We start from the raw sequence: 22244 nt of genomic DNA on the forward strand, positions 1-22244 counted from the left end.
TCCTAATTGGTGAATTCCTTGGCTCCAGCCCGACTAGGGTCCTGGTTGGGTTGGTGAATGCCCTGTCCAGCCCGACTCAGGTTCTGATTGGTGAATGCCCTCGCTCCAGCCCGACTAGGGTCCTGGTTGGGTTGGTGAATGCCCTGTCCAGCCCGACTCAGGTTCTGATTGGTGAATGCCCTCGCTCCAGCCCGACTAGGGTCCTGGTTGGGTTGGTGAATGCCCTGTCCAGCCCGACTCAGGTTCTGATTGGTGAATGCCCTCGCTCCAGCCCGACTAGGGTCCTGGTTGGTGAATGCCCTGTCCAGCCCGACTCAGGTCCTGATTGGTGAATGCTATTTTGTGTTCTACTTTTCCCTCTGTACACTACAGCAGACAGAATCCTCCTTCTATCACAATACCCGATTCAGCCCAGCCTACCTACCGGTCACAGCTTAACACTTTGTCATAATGGTCCACTATTTGCTTATTTGATTAATTATCAGCTTGGTTTGTCTGCTAGCTATGTTAAACAGATATCCACAAATATCTCTATACCAAGGAAGATTTCTATTTTCTCTACCAAAACATATCCTTGGGATGTATTTTCACATCTGCTTAACGCTACATTGATTCCACCAAAACTATTAATTCATCAGTATCGCAATACTTTTACCTATTTCTAATTAATTTTTACTTAATTTTGCAAGATCACTAACTGAAACTGAACTATGGCACTGTTACAACTCTACATTAGAACTAATACAATTTTATAATTTAAAATTCCAAAATGAGATTATTTCTTTAAATTATATTAATTTCTCCCTGAAATGAAGGTAACTTTTATAGTGACAATAAATACCTTTAAAGTTATCCACTTAAATTTTCAAGAATCAAGTTTTTTAAAGGAAGAAATTCCTAGAGTTTAATGATTTTATACGAAACAATCTGGCTATTGGTTGCATTCCAATTCTCGCTCTATAATCTAATCAATTACAGTGACGAATAGAAGTACAATTAGGCTCAAACTTACCTAAAGTAAAAATTGCTAGATAGATCCACATTTTGAAATATCCTTAGGTACCTTTTAAAAAAGTAAAAAACATCATAAACACGAACAATTATTTTTCATGGCTTAGCATGCAGTCAGGGTATCCTTGCATTAGCAGGTGTGCTCACTGGGCAGAGGAATCCCAGCCATCCCTGGCATGGGTATGCACCTGTCCACCATCTCTCAGAGACCCTTGGCTTACTCTGCTCCTCTTTATGTAGTGACTGCTCTCAAATGGGCGGGGCACAGACTGGGGGCAGGGCAGGATTAGGACTTTTTTTTCAGTGAGTTTTAGAAATTCTCAGAGGATAGAGACAAGGCAGGTACACAAGTTAACTAAACGTTGTGGGTCACCATAACTTTAAGTTGGAAAGTATTTAATGTGAAAATGAACAATAGTGGGTGTGCAAGCACGCAGGGGCCGGGCGGCGGGTGCATGCAGAGGCCGGGTGGTGGGGGCCCCTCTGTAGCGCTTCTCGGCCTTGTTCTGTGAGATGCAGACTCTCACCCACCCTGAACCTGGAGCTAGTTTTTCAGCTCGAATGGCTGCCGGAGGGTCCCAGTGATGCTCCTGTCTCCTCGGCCTCCAGCTCTGGGGTTCGAGGAGCCAGCAGCCACACCTGGATTTCTACATGGGTGCGTCCTCGTGCTTGGGTAGTAAGCACTTCATCCACTGGGCCATCTCCCCAGTGCTAATGGCCCCGTGTGAAGCAATGGGTAACACAGGCACCTTAGCAGCTTTGCTGGAAATGCTGTGAGCATGCAGGAATAGTCAGACAGATCCATATTGTGGGATCTTTTGCAAGAACCTTAAAAAATGTGCAAGCCACCAAAGAAAAACTAGAGGACCTGCAGCTGGGCAGTGGTGGTGCACACCTTTGATCCCAGCACTTGGGAGGTAGAGGCAGGTGGAGCTCTGTGAATTCAAGGCCAGTTTGGTCTACAGAGCGAGTTCCAGAACAGCCAGGGCTGTTAGAAACCCTGTCTTAAAAATCAAAAAGAGAAAGAAAAAGTAATAAAGGAAGGGAGGAAAAGGAAAGGAAAAAAAGAAGAAAAAGAAAACTAGAGGACTTTATACATTTCAGAACCAACATAGCAGGTACAGCCTGTGAATTTCAATTAGATTCTCGAAGACGTTGAGTGCGCATGCACACATGGACAAAACTAACTAGAAAGGACTTCATTGGGACATTTTTAGTAAGCATATGAACTACAAACCATGGTAACAAAATAATATTAAATTTAAGGTCTCTCAGTACAGATAGTTGTGAGAAATGCTTGAGATCAGAAGTATTTCATATTTTGGCGTTTCTGGAATATACATGTAAACACAGTGAAGTAACCTTGGGAATGGGACTCAAGTCTAAACACAGAATTTGGTTGTGTTTCACACACACCCTAAGGTTTAGTACAGTGGCCAGTGTATCTGTGCTCTGACTGCGACGTGTCATCAGAAGTGGCTGTGGATTTCCCATCGTGCCATCACATCAGGGTTCAAGACAGAGTCAGATTCCAGGTTTGCATATTTCTCAACAAAGCAACTTAGAAAAATGGAGTTTGCTTGTGTATTGAGGAGCGAGGAGGAATGTATCTAAGCAGAGGAAACTAATGGTGAATTTAGAAGAAGGGCAAATTGCTATTCACTGGACTGTTTTTATTCCCTGATTTTCTGTAGATCTAAAATCTCTTATAAGTTTGGTAAAATTATTGGAGACTTGTGAATGTGAGGTAAATTATTATCAAATTAATAGATTTAAAGTAAGAAGGGTTCAGCTGTCACATTATAAAAATTAAAAGATAGCTTTATGGTTGGTAGTAGTTTAGAATTTAGTTATGCTCTGTCATGTTTAATATAGGGATATAATAATCTTAAAATGAAATTATCTTACGATTAATACTGTATGGTATGTAGACATTATCCACAATAATTATTAGCCACAATAATGTCTACATACCACAAAGTCTAAACTGTAAGAAAAGACCTAGCTGGGTGGTGGTGGCACACACCTTTAATACCAGCAATCAGGAGGCAGAGGCAAGAGGATCTCTATGAGTTCAAGGCCATCTTGGTCTACAAGAGCTAGTTCCAGGACTGGCTCCAAAGCTACAGAGAAACCCTGTCTCAAAAAGATAAAAAGAAAGAAGGAAGGAAGGAAGGAAGGAAGGAAGGAAGGAAGGAAGGAAGGAAGGAAGGAAGGAAGGAAGGAAGGAAGGAAGGAACTTTTGCAGCCCAGAACAGGAACTGGAATTTTGACCCAACATTTATGTTTCTATTAAACATTTGTATTTCCTTGTCCTATTGTCAGAAACACAGAGTAAGTTGTCAGCGCCAGTGCATACCTAGCTTCATCGGGGTGAGTAATCCGAACGGAGTCATTGGGAATATAAATCATATTTGTATCTTCAATCTTATAGATTGCATGGCCTCCAATATCTGCCATTTTCCTCCGCTTAGTTATTAACACAATATAGTAGCCTTCTAAAAACCTGACGAAACCTGTACAGTAATAAATACAATGTCAGATAAAGTTAGTAATGTAAATGATTGTAGATACATATTGACCAAAGACTTTACACATTTCTGAATTTAATATTTTCATAACTTTAGAGCCATATACATTTTTGGCACTTATATAACCTAAAAATCTTATTGGGGAAGCCGGAGATGCGGCTCGGTTGGTAGAGAGCTTGCCCAGCATGCACGCAGCTGTGGGTTCAATCCCAGCACTGCATAAAATCAGGCATGGGGCACACACTTATCGTCTCACCACCTGGGATGGAAGCAGGAGGGTCAGATGTTCCACATCTGCAGCTGCAGTGAGTTGGAGGCCAGGTGCACACAATCTGTACTCTATGTGCATTCTATATGCCTGAGAGAATACACTTTATACATAAGGCAGGGCCATGTAACCCATACTGGCCTCAAACTCTTCTGGCCTCCACAGGTACCAGGCATGCACGTGGTACACAGACATATAAGTAGACAAAATACTCATATACATAAGGTAATAAAACTTCACATTTTAAGTTATAGTAAAATATCAGCATTAAAATAATTAGTTTAGACTACTAAGTAACTACTGAGCTAAAAAAGTATTGTACTTAAGATCTATTTCTTCCTGTCTTTTCTCTTAAGTTTAAAATATAATCGATACCTGAAGTGGAATTTAATGTACATGGAACTTATGAATCGACACATTTGAACTCACGTGATATTAAACAAGTATTCTCGGGCCCACAAACACACGTCCTACCAATATGGAACCTCGAAGGACTTGTCAAGTCTCAGGAGGCACATCAAAGGCACCGAGCCGGTGGAAGCCAACTGTGCTGTATTAGTTATCATTCTGGCTAAGGAAGGAAGATTTCATCTGGTTCACTGATTTCACAGTGAACAAGAAATGGCAGAGAAGTTCTGGAAGAGGGGACAGGCTGCACTGCACTCACACTAAGAGAGTAGAGAGACAAAGGCTGGCACTTGGTTCCCCTTTCCCTTCAGTCTGAGACTCCAGCCTACAGCTTGGCACGTTCTCAGCTAAGCATTTCTGGAACACACTCACAGATAGACCCAGAGGTTGTTCTCATGGCAACTCTAAATCCTGCCAGGTCGACAGTCAAGATTACCCATTACACCTGCCTTAGGATCAACATTGGGTCTTTGAAGAAGACTAAAGGTCCAGTCTCCCTGAAAACAAAGCTAACACAGCTTGGAATCCCTTATCTGAAGTTCTGCTGAACTTGCTATCAATGGAAACCGTGACTTATACTCTATATACAGTGAGAATATAATGCTTTACTGCTGGGATTCTGAAAAACCTTTCTCACTGAGTAAGAAGGTGGCCATTGTCTGTGCTGGCTAGCTTGGTGTCAACTCAACACAAGCTAGGGTATTCTGGCAAGAAGGAATATTGATCAAGAAAATCCTTCTCCAGGACTGGCCCGTAGGCAAGTCTGTAGGACATTTTCTTGACTGATGGTTGATGTGGAAGATCTGGCTCACTGTGGATGCTACCCTTGGGCTGGTGGCCCTGGCTGGTAGGAGAAAGCAGGCTGTGAAAGCCATGAAGAGCAAGTTGGTAAGCAGCACCCCTCCGTGGCCTCTGCATCATCCCTGTCTCTAGGTTCCTGTCTTGAGCTTCTGCTCTGACTTCTGCATGATGACCACATCCAGCTTGGATGGTGGACGACAGACATAGCTAACTAGCCCATTTCCTCCCCAAGGTGCTTATGATCATGGTATTACCACGGCAGTAGAAAATCTAAGACACCATCCAAAAAAGGGGACTCTATGACAGGCTGGACTGTAGCATGTCCTTGGGGGGAATGCTGTTCGTTTTACACCAAGTTTTACTATATCTGTAACTCTAGTTGACGGGCAGGGGCCAGATATTTATAGTCAAGCTCATTTTTACTTTTCGAACCATGGCAAGCCAGACAGCGCATCCCTCCAAGCACTTCTTAGTTCTCTAGTGTCTATAGAAACCCGAACAGTGCTGAGCACAAGAGCAGACACCGTTCAAATGTTCCGATTGGTTGATAATGATGCTTAACACAGTCAAAGCAACAGGTGATGTGATAAGACTATACGCCATCGGGTTGCATCAGCTCTCTTTAATCTATCAAAACAAACAGAGAAGGGGGGAAGGAGGCACAATGCTTACCGACAACGCCAAATGCTGAGACAGCTCGAAACAACCCGGAGGATCCTTTCTGGCCCGTCTTTGTTCTGTTTCCGAGGTCCAAGCGGCCAAGGAGCTCCCGCACTTCCTGCTGAGTGTACACGTGCTATGAAGGCAGCACAGGACCTGTCAGGCTGCGCTTGCCCCTCTGCGGAGCTATGCGCCTTGGAAAACTACAGGTTGCTTGCAAGACTCATTCAGTGATCCCATGAACTGCATCACCATTGTAATAGGCAGCAGGTTCCGTAACTGGACAGTTAAGACTGGTGCCTGGATCTCACCGCTAGGGTTCGGGAATTATGTCAGGACTTTAGACTCTGATCTTGGGATTCAGGGATCAAAGGGATCCACCTATTTTAGTAAGTTTATGAACCCCTTAAATGAGATGCAAACCCTCAGCTAGATGTGTGTTCATATGAGATGGCCCAAAACTATTCATGTCTCAAAGGTCTCCCCAGTCCAACATCCCCACCCCCAAGTGAAACCAAGAACCACTTTATCATATTAATAAAAGCTTCCAGGCGGGTCCTGGGGCATGGACTCCCAGGAGCAGTGCAGGAAATCAAAATCCCTAATAATTAATTTATCGATAGTTGTTGGAACACAGAGTTTAATAAAAATGATTCCAAACTATAACTACCAAAGTACCTGACAAAAGAGGAGCCTATATGGGTTCAGAAATTTAGCCAGGAACTTCAATACAAAGGGTAAGTTCCCTCCTTTGGAAAAACTAAAATTAACCCTTCAACATCACTACATTACCTTGTACCTCTGACTAACAGACTCAGGCTCCTGTATTAGCTGAATTAAGCCTCTGCCCTCCCAAGCCTGGATAACAATTGCTTGCCATTTCTGAGTGCACAGCAAACCATCCCATGGGATTTCCATCCGCATAATAAAAGCTGGCAGCACAGACATCTCAATGACTCCTTGGCTTCCTCCTGAAGCACAGTACACGCTCTCTCCAGTAGATGTGATATGAAGTTACACTCAATCCTCAAAGGTCAGCTGCTTAAGAAAGTGCACTCATGGCCTTATTGGGAAGTGTGTGCTCTCAGAAACAAATCAATCTGAGAGACAAAGTATAAGTCTGCCTAATTTCTCAACATCAGTAATTTCTAGGAGCCAGGCTAGAGAATAAAGATGTGTGACTTAACAGGAAAAAGAAGATCAGCAAAGCTCCTGTGGGCAGCGAGGTCCGCTACTTACCCTATCATCAATTATGACCAAATCTTTTGGCTCCGTTCTATCAATTTTCAAGACGCGATACTTCGTTTCTGCATGATTGCTCCCAACTAGAAAGTATCTCTGTCAAGAAAGAAAATGTCAGTTTTAGGGACATTTTGCCCTACAAACATTTTTGTATCATTACATTTTGAAATTGCATTCATAAAGTCAGGCTGCTTTTTAAAGTGTACTTGGTAAGTACAACTGGAGGACCAAAGAGACAGGTCCCCAAAGGTCAGTTTTTAAATTGAAATATTCTTGTGGCTTCATGATAAGTATCAGTCTGCTGTCTGAAATAGGCCCAGAAACCAGGTCAGATGAATTTAATCCTATCACAGCACTAGAGATTGGCCTGCATGATGCTTAAGCTTTGCCCGGAAGCAGCAGCACTGACAGCATTAGAGCTCAACATGTAATTAGGAAGTTTAGACAATTACAGCTATTAAAGCATTATAGTCTGACAAACAAGTCTTTGAGAATTTTCTATGTAAAGTATGGAAATGAGGGTAAGGAACTGGCTCTGAAGGCACGGCCCTGTCTAAGAAGTTGCAATGGCTGCACAGTCCCCAACGCCTTTCACAGAGAAGTTAAAACAGTCATCACACACCGGAACACAAACACATCAGTTGTCGGATCACAGGGAAAGATATAAATAATAACAATGTGGGAAATAGTAATCCTGTTCTTAAATACAAAATCTGTAAACAAACTGCATGGATTGTCCTAATTATTGGTGGCGGTAAGTACACTTAGTAAAAACGAGCCCAGGCCCTCACCCATGCTAGGCACACACTCTACCGAGCTATCTGCCTCGCTCAAGTATTCTAAACTGTGTTAAAGAAGACACACAAAGTTCCATTAGCAACAGCTAAAGCTGTACTTTTCAAACTGAAGAGCTTGAGAAGACACTGCCACATCAGCTGGCACTTTACCATCCCACTGGTCATGTGACTCACAGATGCACAAAGCAACTAAGTAAGAAATACATGTGTCTACATCACCTGCCAAGCTGGACAGTGTCCACCATAGGATGGCAAAGCAGAGAAGACTAAGGTGGGTTACTGGAGTAGTATAAAACAACAGGGGCATCTAGAATTGAGACTTCAAGAATAGGTATGATTTTAAGAATCTATAGCCAGAAAGACATATGTACTCACTCAGAGGTGGATTTTAAACACAAAGCAAAGAAAATCAGCCTACAAATCACAATCCCAGAGAACTTAGACAACAATGAGGACACTAAGAGAGACATACATAATCTACATGGGAAGTAGAAAAAACAAGATCTCCTGAGTAAATTGGGAACATGGGGACCTTGGGGGGAGGGTAGAAGGGGGGAAGGGAAGAGGCAGGGAGGAGCAGAGAAAAATGTAGAGCTCAATAAAAATCAATTAAGAAATAAAAATAAAAAAGAATATATAGCAGGTCAGAATTCTGTTTCAGTGTTTTCATTTTGAATCTGTAAAATAAAACTCACTAATTGTGTTTACTAAGTATGCAGTAACACGTCACATAATAACACCTTGTTAAAGAGGTTCTTCCTCTTGTAGGATGGGGCATAAGATTACATTGTTCAACAGCAACGTAACTATGTCTTAGCTTGGCTAAGTGTTTTCCATGCTGTTTGTAAGGAGAAACTCATCTAAGAGCACATTTCTCAGAATGTACCCCTGTTGCTAGGCAACAGTGGCTGTTTATGAAAGTCTGATCTACCCACAGGTTATGAAGAACAAAACTACATGCTGCCAGATGACAGGTTAGAGGAACACTAGCTGAAATGCTTAGCCCCCTCTCCTAGGATCTACTCAACACTGTCGAAGGCAAGCAGGTGGAAATAAATTAATTATAATAACAATTAAAAAAGTTGGAGCATGGGTAACAGAACTCAAGACACCGAGGGAGCTGACCAGAGAGGGAAACAGAAGAGGAGGAACCAGGATCTCAGTTAAATCTCCCTTGAGGCCCAACCAACCCACTGTCGAGGGGCCGGGATGACCAGCCTGATAAAACAAGCCAACAAAATCAATTCAGAAAGTTTGCAAGCAATTTACACTTGTCACCAGAGAAAAGAACCAACTTCCTGAGCACTTGAAGATATGCAGTGCCCAGGAGAAGAATTAGCCCACTTCAGCTAATTTTCCTCACCTCAAGAACTGGAAGCTACTTCCCACTAGTCTCTGTGGCTTTTACTTCTGGTGCAATCTAGCCCCACAGGAACTGGAGTTAGGAATGAGAATGATTGACCTAGCACAGATCCCCTTTTCATTGCTGGACAATTTCTATCATCTACACTAGCGATTCTTCTCCACAGAAATGTGGGCTGTCTCTTTCAGAGCCGCAGGAAACCCCTAGAGTTGTTATAGACCCCAAGAATCTAAATACTAGTTGCAATAAGATTATGTTTAGACAGTTCCTGATAAAAAAGGCCATGTTAGTGGGCATGGGCAAATGTGTTAGTGGCCTTTGGACAGCACGTAGGACGTTAGCTCTTCACCTCTCCTCTCCAAATGCTCCAGGAGTCAGAACCAATCCATTGCGTAAGAAACGTGAGTGGGGGCAGGGAGCTCTGCAATTACCCACAGGCTTCCTTCTGAAAATCTCAGAAATTCTTAAAGGGTTGTGCAGAGAACAGTGCCCTCCTGTGGCGCCAGTTCGGAGGTGCTGGCCAGGCGGGAAGGACAGAGAATCTGCACTGCCCTCTGGTGGTCTGCCGAAATCCACTACGCGCCAATTTGGTCTTTAATTAAAAACAAACAAACAAACAAACAAACAAACAAACAAATAAATAAATAAATAAATAAATAAATAAATAAATAAATAAGAGGTAGCTCTTCCAATTTGGTCTTTAATTAAAAATAAACAAACAAGCAAATAAATAAATAAGAGGTAGCTCTTCCAATTTGGTCTTTAATTAAAAATAAACAAACAAGCAAATAAATAAATAAGCAAATAAATAAATAAATAAGACTGAATGGAAAAATAAGACCTTTTTCCATTCAGTCTTATTTTCTCCTTGTTGATACAGCAATGCTATGACCATCCAGACTCACACTGTGTCATATTCAATAGTAGTTTTCAAGATGGACCTCCTCATTTAGATTAAATTCTTTTTCATTGCTTTTCTCCCTATTTGTTTTTCTTTTTTTTCAAATCTACAGTAAAATAACAGTGCAATTAACATCCATAACCTTCCACCTGGATTCACCAATTGCTAGTATTTTTTGACTGTCCTGTTTAGCTTTTTGTCTAGTTGACACAAGCAAGAATCATTTAGGAAGAGGGAGATTCAACTTAGAAAATGCCTCTACCACACACACAAGCCTGTGGAGCATTTTTCTGAACGATTGACGTGGGAGGGCCCAGCCCTTTGAGGGTTGGGCCACTCCTGGACGGGTGGCCCTGGGTTGTATAAGAAAGTAGAACTAACTCCCAAAGTCTTGAGTGAGATTCAGGTACAAGAAACATTTAGAACTTCAAATACACATGACCATAGACATGTGCTGCCAAACATACTATGGTTAGGTGGTTATGCCGTGCAAGAGAGAAACATCAAGTAATATTTAAAGGCAAATACACTAGACTAACGGCAGATTGCTCAAAGGAACTCCATGCCAGGAGGCTGTGGAATGATGTACTTAGGGTCCTGAAAGAAGATAACTGCCAACCAAGATTACTGCACCTAGCAAGGTTCTCCTTCACAGTTGATAAGTGAAGAGAACTCATGGCAAGTAGACCAGAATTACAAAAGATGCTGAAGAGTATTCTATATCCAGAGGAAAAAGAACCTGGCAAACCCCAACATTGAGAATGTGGATAAATCCCGTTAGAAAGAGACGCAACAAGGAGGAGTAGGAAATAAAATACTACTAATACAGAAATCATTTACCTTGAGATTTACAATTGAGAGAAAATACGTAAAATCAATGCTACTTGAGGAAAATCCGAATGAGATGTCAACATAAATGCCAGGCGTTGGAATGGCAATTAATTTTATAAAAATAAACACTACCTGACAAAAAAAGGAGATTTAGGCCCCAGAGTAACAGTGATGATTTTTAATACTGAGAACAACTTTCTCACCTTGAAAAAGGATCCCAAAACTCATGTGAGGGTGCAGAAAGACCTGAGGTAGCCAAGGAAACCTAAGCAAAATCATGCTGTGCCAAAACAAACAAAGGCAAACACTTCAGGCCCATTTGCTGGATAAAGCTTCAAAGGTAGAGGGCAGAACTGGCACTTGGGATCACACATGGGTAGGATTCCAAGGACAGATGAGGAAATCCTCTGGTCCTCCAAAGCGTCTCAAAACCACAGCATGTTCTGTGATAGAAAAAGCCAGGCATTGGGTGGAAGCAGGAAAGCCAAAATAATGCAGTCACCGCAATCAGAAAAGCATGCCCAAGAAGAGAAAAAAATATACAACTGAGCCTCCAGAGGGAATGGAAGGTTGGGGTTGTTGGTACCCAGAGTATTAGAAGATAAAAGCAAACATCACTCTCATCCCCAAAACAACCACAAAAGGAGTCAGCACATGTTTCTGACAAGAGTCAGGACAATATGGCACCACTAGAGCCCAGTTATCTTACTATAGCAACTCTAGAATATTCCAACACAGCTGAAACACATACACAAATTACCTTAAAACCAACTTTATTAAGATGATAGAGGTCTTTAAAGGGGGAAAGAATAAATCCCTTAAAGAAAGTCAAGGGGAAAAAAAAACAGGTGAAGGAAATGAACAAACGTGTTCAAGAACTGAAAATAGAAATAGAAGCAATAAAGAAAACACAAACGAATCCTGGAGATGGAAAACCGAGGTGAGCGAACAGGAACTACAGAAGCAAGCAAGCATCAGCAACAGAATGCAAGAGATGGAAGAGAAAATCTCGGGCATAGAAGGTATGATAGAAGAAATTGATACATCAGCCAAAGAAAATGTTAAATCTAAAAATTCCTGACATAAAAGATACAAGAAATGTGGAACACTGTGAAAAGATCAAATCTAAGAATAATAGTAATAGAAGAAAGAAAAGATTCCCAGCTCAAAGTCTCAGAAAATACAACAAAATCAAACAAGAAAATGTTCCTAACCTTAAGAAGGACCTGCCTATAAAAGCACAAGAAGCATGCAGAACACCAAATGGAGTGGACCTGAAAAGAAAGTCCCCCACTACATAATAATCAAAACACCAAACATACAGAAAGGATATTAAAAGATACAAGGGAAACGGGTCAAGTAATATATAAGAGCAGACCTATTAGAATGACACCTGTCTTCTCAGTGGAGACTCTAAAAGCCAGAAGGACCTAGACAGATGTCTTGCAGACTCTAAAAGACCACAGATGCCAGCCCAGATTACTATACCCCCCCCCAAAAAAATTTTCAATCAGCATAGATGGAGAAAAGATATTCCATGACAAAGTCAAATTTAAATAATATCCACCCACGAACCCAGTCCTATAGAAGGTACTAGAAGAAAAACTCTGATCTAAGGAGGTAAACTATCACCATGGAAACACAGAAAATAAATAATCTCACACCAGCAAAATCAAAAGAAGGGAAGAAAACACACACACACACGCACACACACTACCATCAACAACAAAATAACAGGAAATAACAATCACTGGTCATTAATATCTCTCAGCATGAATGGACTCAATCCCCCAATAAAAAGACACAGGATAACAGAATGGATGTGAAAACAGGATCCATCCTTTTGTTGTATACAAAAAACACACCTCCACATCAAAGATAGACATCACCTCAGAGTGAAGGGTTGGAAAAGATTTTCCAAGCAAATGGACCCAAGAAGCAAGCTGCTGTAGTCATTCTAATATTTAACAAAGTAGACTTCCAACCAAAATTAATCAAAAGAGATGGAGAAGGACAATTCATACTTGTCAAGGAAAAATCCACCAAGAAGTCTCAATTCTGAACATTTATGCTCCAAACAAAAGGATAACCACATTTGTAAAAGAAATATTACTAAAACTTAAATCATAGATCAAACCTCACACATTAATTGTGGGAGACGTCAATACCCCATTCTTACCAATGAGCAGGCCATCCAGGCAAAAACTAAACAGAGAAACAATGGAGCTAACAGACATTATGACTCAAATGGACCTAAAAGATACCTACAGAACATTTCAGTCAAACACAAAAGTGTTTTGAGTGGAAAGGTCCATCCCAAGCCCCCTCTTCTGAGAGTTGCCTCAGTCCAGACTCCACCCCGAGAAAGCCTGCCAAATGGTGACCCCTCCTCAGAGATGCTCAAGACCACCCCCACAGGATATTTAAACTGCCCCCCCCCAGAGAACAAGCATGTGGTTTTCCAGCCTTCTTTTCACCTCTCTGTGGTTTTCCGGTCTTCCTTCCCATCTCCATCCCTGGGGGGGTGCTGGAAGGTCACCTGGGAACATTAGTATCCATTAAACCTTGGCTTTCTCTAGTTCAGTTTAATTTGGTCTGATTCAGATTACTGCGTCAGCAGAGAGGTTTATTGGGCCATAAAAACTTTTCAAAAAGAATATACCTTCTTCTTAGCACATCATGGAACTTTGCTCCAAAACTGACCACAAACTCAGTCACAAAGCCAGTCTCACCAAATACAAGAAGACTGAAATAACTCCTGCATCTTATCAAACTATCATGGATTAAAGCTATATTTCAATAACAACAAAAATAACAGAAACCTGCAAACTCATGGAAACTGAAAAACTCTCTACTGACTGACCACTAGGTCAAGGCAGAAATAAGAAAGAAGACTTCCTAGAAATCAATGAATGAATGCACAACATACCCAAACTTAGGGGACACAATGAAAGTAATGCTAACAGGAAGGCTCATATCACTAAGTGCCTTCATAAAGAAATTAAATCTCATATGCACAACTTAATAGCAAACCTGAAAGTTCTAGAATAAAAAGAAGCAAACATGCCCAAGAGTAGACAGGAAATAATCAAACTGAGGACTGAAATTAATAAAATAGAAACAAAGAGAACATAAAGAACTTTAAGTGAAACAAAGAGCCGAATCTTTGAGAAAAATAACAAGACAGACAAAACCTTATCCAGACTAACTGAAAGGAGGAGAGAGAATATCCAAATTAACAAAATCAGAATTAAAAAGGAGAGTTAACAACAGACACCAAAAAAAATCAAAGAATCATTAAGTCATACTTTAAAAACCTGTACTCTACAAAATTGGAAAACCTAAAAAAAATGAACAATTTTCTTGACATATCACATACCAAAATTAAATCAAGATCAGATAAACATTTAAATAGACCTATAGCCCCCAAGGAAATAGATTTAGTCATTAAAAGTCTTCCAATCAAAAAAGTGCCAAGAACAAGGGGGGTTAGTGCAAAATCTACCAGACTTTCAAAGAAGAGCTAATACCAATACTCCTCAAATTATTCCACAAAATAGAAAGAGAAGGAACACTGCCAAATTCATTTTGTGATCCCACAATCACAGTGATACCCAAACACATAAAGTCTCAACAAAGAGAGTTACAGACCAAGTTCCCTCAGGAATATTGATGCAAAAAACTCAAAATGGCAAACCAAATCCAAGAATATACCAAAAAGATCATCCCACCATGATCAAGAAGGTTTCATCCCAGAGATTCAGGGATGGTTCAACATATAAAAAATCTGTCAATGTAACCCACCATATAAACAAACTGAAAGGAAAAAACACATGATCATCTCATTAGATGCTGAAAAGGTCTTTGACAAAATCCAACACCCTTTCAGGAGAAAAGTTTTGGAGAGATCAGGGATACAAGGAGCATACCTAAACATAATAAAGGCAATTTATAGTAAGCTGGTAGTCAACATCAAGTTAAATGGAGAGAACGCAAAGCTATTCCACTAAAACCTGGAACAAGACAAGGCTGTCCACCATATCTATTCAATATAATATTAAAGTTCTAGATAGAGCAATAGAACAACTAAAGAAAATTAAGGGGATACAAAGTGGAAAGGAAAAAGTCAAAGTATCATTATTTGTAGATGATATGACAGTATACACAAGTGTCCTCAAAAATCTACTAGGGAACTCCTACAGCTGATAAACACTTTCAGAAACATGACTGAATACAAGATTACTCAACAAATCAGTAGCCCTCCTATATACAAATGACAAACCGTAAAGTAAAAAATCAGGGAAACAACACCCTTCACAATAGCCATAAATAATATAAAATATCTTAGGGTAACTTTAACAAAACAAGTGAAAGGCTTGTATGACAAGAACTTCAACCCTTTGAAGAAAGAAACTAAAGAAGAAGCTGGGCGATAGTGGCGCACACCTTTAATCCCAGCACTCAGGAGGTAGATCTCTGTGAGTTCGAGGCCAGCCTGGGCTACAAGCGCTAGTTCCAGGACAGGCTCCAAAGCTACAGAGAAATCCTGTCTTGAAAAAGAAAGAAAGGAAGGAAGGAAGGGAGGGAAGGAGGGAGGGAAGGAGGGAGGGAGGGAAGAGAGGGAGGGAGGAAGGAAGGAAGGAAGGAAGGAAGGAAGGAAGGAAGGAAGGAAGGAAGGAAGGAAAGAGAAAAACTGAAGAAAATATCAGAAGATAAAAAGATCTCTCATGCTCAGGAGGTGGTAGGATTAACATAGTAAAAATGGCCATCTTACCATATGCAATCTACAGATTCAACACAATCCCCAACAAAATTCCAACACAATTCTTTACAGACCTTGAAAGAACAATACTCAACTTCATATGGATAAACAAAAAACTCTGGATAGCTAAAACAATCATGAACAATAAAAGAACTCTGGAGGTATCACCATCCCTGATATCAAGCTATACTACACAGCTATATTAATAAAAGGTGCATGGTGTTGGCATAAAAACAGACAGGTTTGTCAATAGAAGCAAATCGAAGACCTAGATGTAAACTCACACACCTATGAACAACTCAATTTTGATAAAGAAGATAGAATTACACAATGGACAAAAGAAAGCATCTTCAACAAATGGTGCTGATCTAACTGGATGTCTGCATCAACAAACCAAATAATACAATTAAAAAGGGAATACAGATCTAAACAGAAAATTCTCAAAAGAGGAATCTCAAATACCCAAGAAGTACTTAAAGAAATGTTCACCATCCTTAGCCATTAGGGAAATATGATCAAAACGACTCTGAGATTCCATCTTACACCTATCAGAATGGCTAAGATAAAAAACACAAGTAACAGCTCATGTTGGCAAGGATATAGAGTAACGGGAACACTTCTCCATTGCTGGTGGGAGTGCAAACTTGTATAATCACTATGGAAATCAATATGGCAGTTTCTCAGAAAACTGGTAATCGATCTACCTCAAGACCCAACTATACCACTCTTAGGCATATACAAGAAGGATGCTCCATCCTAACACAAGGACCCTTGCTCAACCATGTTCGTAGCAGCTTTATTCAGACTAGCCAAAACCTGAAAACAAGCTACATGTCCCACAACCAAAGAAAGGATAAAGAAAATGCAGTATTTACATAATAGAGTATTACTCTGATGTTAAAAAAAAATAACAACATGAAATTTGCAGACAAATGGAGGAAACTATAATTTAAAAAAACAAACAAACAAACAAAAAACCATACTGTGAGAGACCCAGAAAGACAAGCGTGGCATGTATTCACTCATAAATAAATATTAGTCTACTTATACTGTTACAACCCACAGACCCAGAGAGGTTAAGAAACAAGGAGGGCTCAAGTAGGGACACATGAATCTCCATGGGAAGAGGAAGTAGAGCAGATATCGTGGGTGGACCGGGGGCAGTTGGGAATGGGAGCAGGAGGAATCAGGTTGGGGGAGATGGAGGAAGAGACAACTGGAACTGGGAGGCTTTCAGGGGCAAGGAACCTAAGAGGGGGACCCTAGCTAAGGCACCTAGTAAGGGGGGATATGGAGCCCGTGGTATTTGAATAGCAATGCTTGACCCATAGGGATTGGCACTATCAGGAGGTTTGACCTTGTTGACATAGGTGTGGCCTTGTTGGAGGAAGTGTGTCACTGTGAAGGCTTTGAGGTTTCCTGTGCTCAAGCTAAGCCCAGTGCAGACAGAGTTGCTTCTGATGCCTGCATATCAAGAAGTAAAACTCCTCCTCCAGCTCCTTCTCCAGCACCAACAGAAACTCTAAGACAGAGCTTGGAACAGCCATCTCCTGTGACCAGGCAATGCTTTCAGTGTAGGGACTGGGACCCCCAACCCAGTCTCAAAACCTTCCACCCTTCCACATACAATTTGTCCTCCCTACAAGGTATGCTGGGTAACAGTGGCACAAAAATTGGGGAAGTGGCCAACCGATGACTGGTCCAGCCAGTTATTGAGACCCATGGCAGGAGCCCACCCCTCCACCCCTGTCACTTGCAGGGTCAGGGATCAGAGGCTGGATAGTCCAAGGACCTAAGATAGAACCAAACATGACCAGTGGGGCGGGGGGGGGGTAAACAGAAGATCATCCACAGTCAAGCATCAGGCAGAGCTGGGGGAATCCTGCAGACGTAGGGGAAGAGGGATTGCAGGAGCCAAAGGGACGGGACACCACAAGAAACCCCACAGAATCACCTGACCTGGGTCCATGGGCGCTCAGAGACTGAACCGACAACTAGGAAGCCGACACGGGACTGAGCTGGGCCCTCTACATGGATGTTACAGTTGTGTTGCTTGGTGTTTTTGTGGGACTCCTGACAGTGGGAACAGGGGTCGACTCTGACTATTTGCCTGCTTTGGGAATCCTTTTCCTCCCACTGGGTCGCCTCATCTAGTCTTAACATGAGAGGAGTTTCTAGTCTTATTGCAACTTAACATGCCGTGTTTGGTGGATATCTCTGGGAGGCACGCCTGTCCTTTTCTGAAGGGAAATGGAGGAGAGGATGGGGGGGGAGGAAGAAAGGAACTGAGAGGAGAGAGGGAGGGGAAACTGTAGGTGGTATGTAATATTTAAGAGAAAAATATAAATAAATAAATATGTCAGCCATAATCTGGTAATCCTTGATTTCAGTATTAACCCAAGAAAGAAACTATGGACATTTTTAGACATGTAAAAAATAAACGAGAAAAAGTTTTCTACTTTTTGAAAATTTTCTATCAAAATAAGAGCATAAATCAAGAAACAGGTAATCATGTGATCCAGGAAGCAAGGATGTTGTCAAGGAGAGGAAATAACAAGGCCATGAAGGAAGAAGCCACAGGACAGCTGTGTGCTGGCCTGGGGAACAGCCAGTGCAGAACTGAGCTGAGGCATCAAGATGAAGTCTATACAATCCTTAGGGAAACACAAGTGCTGAAAGATTTACGTATCTGGGCAAAAGCTGGGGCTAAACCCATCACACAGTTATGGTACCAGCTACGGCTTTGCGGGGAAGGAAAGGTCAGCTAGAGCCTTTGCAGAGGCTTGGGCAGTGATGGGCCCACAGTTCCTGTAGTGGAAGAGAAAAGATAAAATGCTCAGAAGTATCAGGGAACTCAAAAGAGCAGCAACTGGGGCTGCAGAGATGGCTCAAAAGTTAGGAGCACTGGCTGCTCTTCCGGAGGACCTGTGTTCAGATCCCAACACAACCACCTGTAACTCTAGCTCCAGGGGATCCGGCACCCTCTCCTGACTTCCACAGACACGTACACACATACACCCACACATAGACACACACACACACGGCTTCCACACAGGCACACACACACATACACACACACATAGACACACACACACACGGCTTCCACACAGGCACACACACACACACACACACACGCATGCATGCACGCATACGCATAAATAAATAATCTCTTTTTAGAGACACAATAAATGGAGAAGACAATCTCCACACATCAGACAGGTGTTAGCCTGGATACAGCGATCATGGCACACAGAACCCACACGGCTGGGGATGCGAGGCTTGGGCAGCCTGCCTCTCCAGCTCTGTTGTCTGCAGCACAAACAGCTTGCTGAGGGACGTGGAACTGACATGAGGGGAGGCAGACAAGATAGAAAAAAAAAAAAGAGCTGTACTGAAGCGAGCAGAGTGGCTTCTGAAAATCAGGTGTCGTTGTTCAAGAGGAGCTTAACATGTGTTGATAACTGACGGTGGCGTGGTAGAAAGACGAACGTGTTTCTAAAATATATATAGGAAACCCAGAAGGGATTTAATAGGCAATCCATTTAACAGGAAACTCTGAAGTTCCTAACATTATCCTCTCCTTTTATAATGACGGCTAATTAATCATTCACTTTTCATCTGGGGGAGAAAATTAGTCTTCTGGAAAAGGAAGAGATTTCAGGTTGGGTGACAGCTTCAATTGATGTTCAACTTGTCTTGAACTTTTGGATGACATGTATTATTTTTAAAGAGCATCTTGAAGTTGTTTCTCGCGGATGCACAGTGTTGCAGGCCCGCTATCTCCACATCCAATCCAGGAGTCCAGCAGTAGGTTCGTGCAGCTCGGAAGCAGGAAGCAAGCCTCCCAGTCCACAGGCATAGCCACGTCCGCCTGTGGTAGATGCAGGCTTACCCAGCCTGACGGGTTGGGAGGCTTCATGCTCATTACAGATGTAGCATGAAGTTCTGCCGCCCCAAACCACACCTGAACTGCTGCACCTCTCTTCCAGACGGCACTCTTGGATCCCTGGCTCCAGTTCCTACGCCAACCATACTGGACTAGTTTCTCACTCGCCTATGAACATCACACAGTAAGCAAACTGGTTTCACTCAGGATAACTTCAAGTGGCTAAATCTCCTGGAGCAACTCTGGCTCTCGCTGAACTGTGTAGTGTTAGGACTGGATAGGACCTGAACCATGGAGCAGTTAAAGATGAAACACAAGTCCCCGAAGCAAACAGCAGAAGGAGGGTGCTGGTCCCAGAGGAGCAGGTAAGTTTGCTAGAAACTGGTCTTTCAAACACTAGAACCTCCTGTGACTCATCTACCACCCCTTTCCTTTCCTCTCCAAATAGCCCTCGAGATAGAACTCTAGGCCCCTGGAACAGTGACAAACTGAACCACAAGCTCAGGAGCAAACATACTCTGTCATCTTCCTAAGTGAAGGCCAGGGATGAGAGGCAGCCATCTTGCGTACTGTTTTCCTCAACGTAGCTCCTAAATCTTTCATCACCAAATAATATGCTCAACCAACCAAAGCAAAGTGTGCCGGCTTCCTTCAAATATCTGTTAACTAAAACTTTAGTCAACCTTTCTAACAGAGCTGGGAAAATGGTTATGAATCACACTCGAAGTGATAATGGACGGATGTACAGCTCAACTGCAAAGGAGGAGGAGGAAGAAGAAGGAAGAAGAGGAGAAGGAGCGGAGAGGGGGGAGGAGAAGAATCCATTCCCATCCCATCAGCTTGGTTCCACTGTACTTATTGTCAGAGCTGGCATCACAGGCCAAGAGAAGGAAGATGCAAACCCAGAAAAAGGAGTTTTTAGGTATGGAAAACATATGTACAATAAATGCCTCAGTGGCAGGCAGTCATTAAGGGATGTCTTAGTCTCGTTTCCTGTTGCTGTAATTAAAATCCCCTGAAAAAAGCAGCTTGGGGGAGCAAAGATTAATTTTAGCTCACAGGGGGACACAGTCCATTAGGATAGGGAAGGCGTGGGGGCGGGAACATGAGGCCGGTCCATTACATCTGTCAACAGCTTTCAAAAGCACAGAGGTATAAACCGAGGCACTCTTGTCGCTGCTCAGTTTCATCTTCACGCACACTCCAGCACCACAACCATTGGCCAGAGCCACCTCGGAGGGCGGGTCTCATACTCCCGCACCACACCCATTGGCCGGAGCCACCTCGGAGGGCGGGTCTCATACTCCCGCACCACACCCATTGGCCGGAGCCACCTCGGAGGGCGGGTCTCATACTCCAGCACCACTCCCACTGGCTAGAGCCACCTCTGCGGGCGGGTCTCATACTCCAGCACCACACCCATTGGCTGGAGCCACCTCGGAGGGCGGGTCTTTCCATTTCAATTAGCGTAACCAAAGCAATAGCCCTCTCCCAACCCCCCCCCCCCCCCCCCCGACATGCTCACAAACCAACCTGAGCTAGACAGTTCATCAGTGGTACTCTTCCCAGATGACACTTTGTGTCAAGTTGATAAACTAACCATAACACATGGACAGACAAAAAAACTACCAAACATTGAAGTCAGGAATGAAAAGGCAAACTTTCCCAAACACTGGTAGTATTTGTAACTTGATGCCAAGAAATTCGACAACTGGGATGAAAGGGACAAATTTCTTGGAAAACACAATTCATCAAAACTCAAGATCCATCTTAAAAAAAAAAATTGTAGTCCCCTATTATCAAAACTCACCCACAAGCAACTCAAACACAATGCTTCACTAATGAATTCCAAGAGACACCAAAAGGGGAAATGTCAGTCACATGTAATCATTTCAGAAAGGAGAGGGGACATTTCAATATAGTTCTCGAGGCCACAGAAGCCCTGATATAGCTGGCGATGGCTCAGTAGGTGGGTGCTTGCACCCAGGTCTGAGGACCTGAGACCATCTCCGGGATCTATGAAACGGGGGGAGAAGACTGGCTCTCTGATCCCCACATGTGCACCGTGTCAGGGGCTCACACACAAAAATAAATAGAACTAAAAGTTCAAATCGGAAGTGGTAAAGAAATAATAAACCAATAGCCTAAACATGAAATATTTAACAAATGTTAATTAGCACATATTCTCATGTGAGAAATATTACATCACTAAGCTACATTTCTGCAACCCAAAGTTTAACATTTAAAATAAGGGGAATAAATGTAACTGGCTATATACAAAAGAAAATAGTAAAGATGAGAAATGACAAAATTTAACGCCTATTCATGATTTTTTAATTAAAAATGTTTCATGTGTAGGTGTGTTTCGCCTGCATGTATGTCTATCCACCATGTTTATGCAGCAAGTTCCTGAGAGGCCAGAGGAAGGCCCCACTGACTGGAGCTACAGAACACTGTGAGCTGCCACATGGGTGTGGGAATCAAATTTAGATCCCCTGGAAGAGCAGGTAGTGCCCTTAACTGCTGAGCCACCTCTTCAGCCCCTCATGATATTTTTTAAAAAAAAATTCTTAGCAAACTGGGAATAAAAAAAAAAAAAGAAGAATCTTCCTCAACCCAATAAAAGGCATCTATGAAAACCCACAGCATACCACTTCCTAGCGAAAGACTGCGTCCTTTTCCTCTAAGAACAGAAGAAAGGCAAGTGTGCCTTCTCTCATCACCATCATCTATGAATCATCATTATCATCACCATCATCAACACCATCATCACCATCTACGCC

At 42.3% G+C, this 22244-nt stretch overlaps 1 protein-coding gene across 2 annotated transcripts in view; it reads right to left on the reverse strand.

The window, feature by feature from the left end:
• Positions 1–22244, reverse strand: part of Fig4 (FIG4 phosphoinositide 5-phosphatase) — a 119561-nt gene that overhangs the window by 88195 nt on the left and 9122 nt on the right. For both annotated transcript variants that reach the window (XM_057761485.1, XM_057761487.1), the window contains exons 2-5: positions 6919–7017; positions 5692–5815; positions 3371–3527; positions 1013–1063 (exon numbers count right to left, since the gene is read on the reverse strand). In XM_057761485.1, the coding sequence (XP_057617468.1) occupies positions 1013–1063; positions 3371–3527; positions 5692–5815; positions 6919–7017 (431 nt within the window). The remainder of the gene's footprint in view (positions 1–1012; positions 1064–3370; positions 3528–5691; positions 5816–6918; positions 7018–22244) is intronic.

This window comes from Chionomys nivalis, chromosome 2, assembly GCF_950005125.1.
Source record: "Chionomys nivalis chromosome 2, mChiNiv1.1, whole genome shotgun sequence".
Taxonomy (NCBI): Eukaryota; Metazoa; Chordata; class Mammalia; order Rodentia; family Cricetidae; genus Chionomys; species Chionomys nivalis.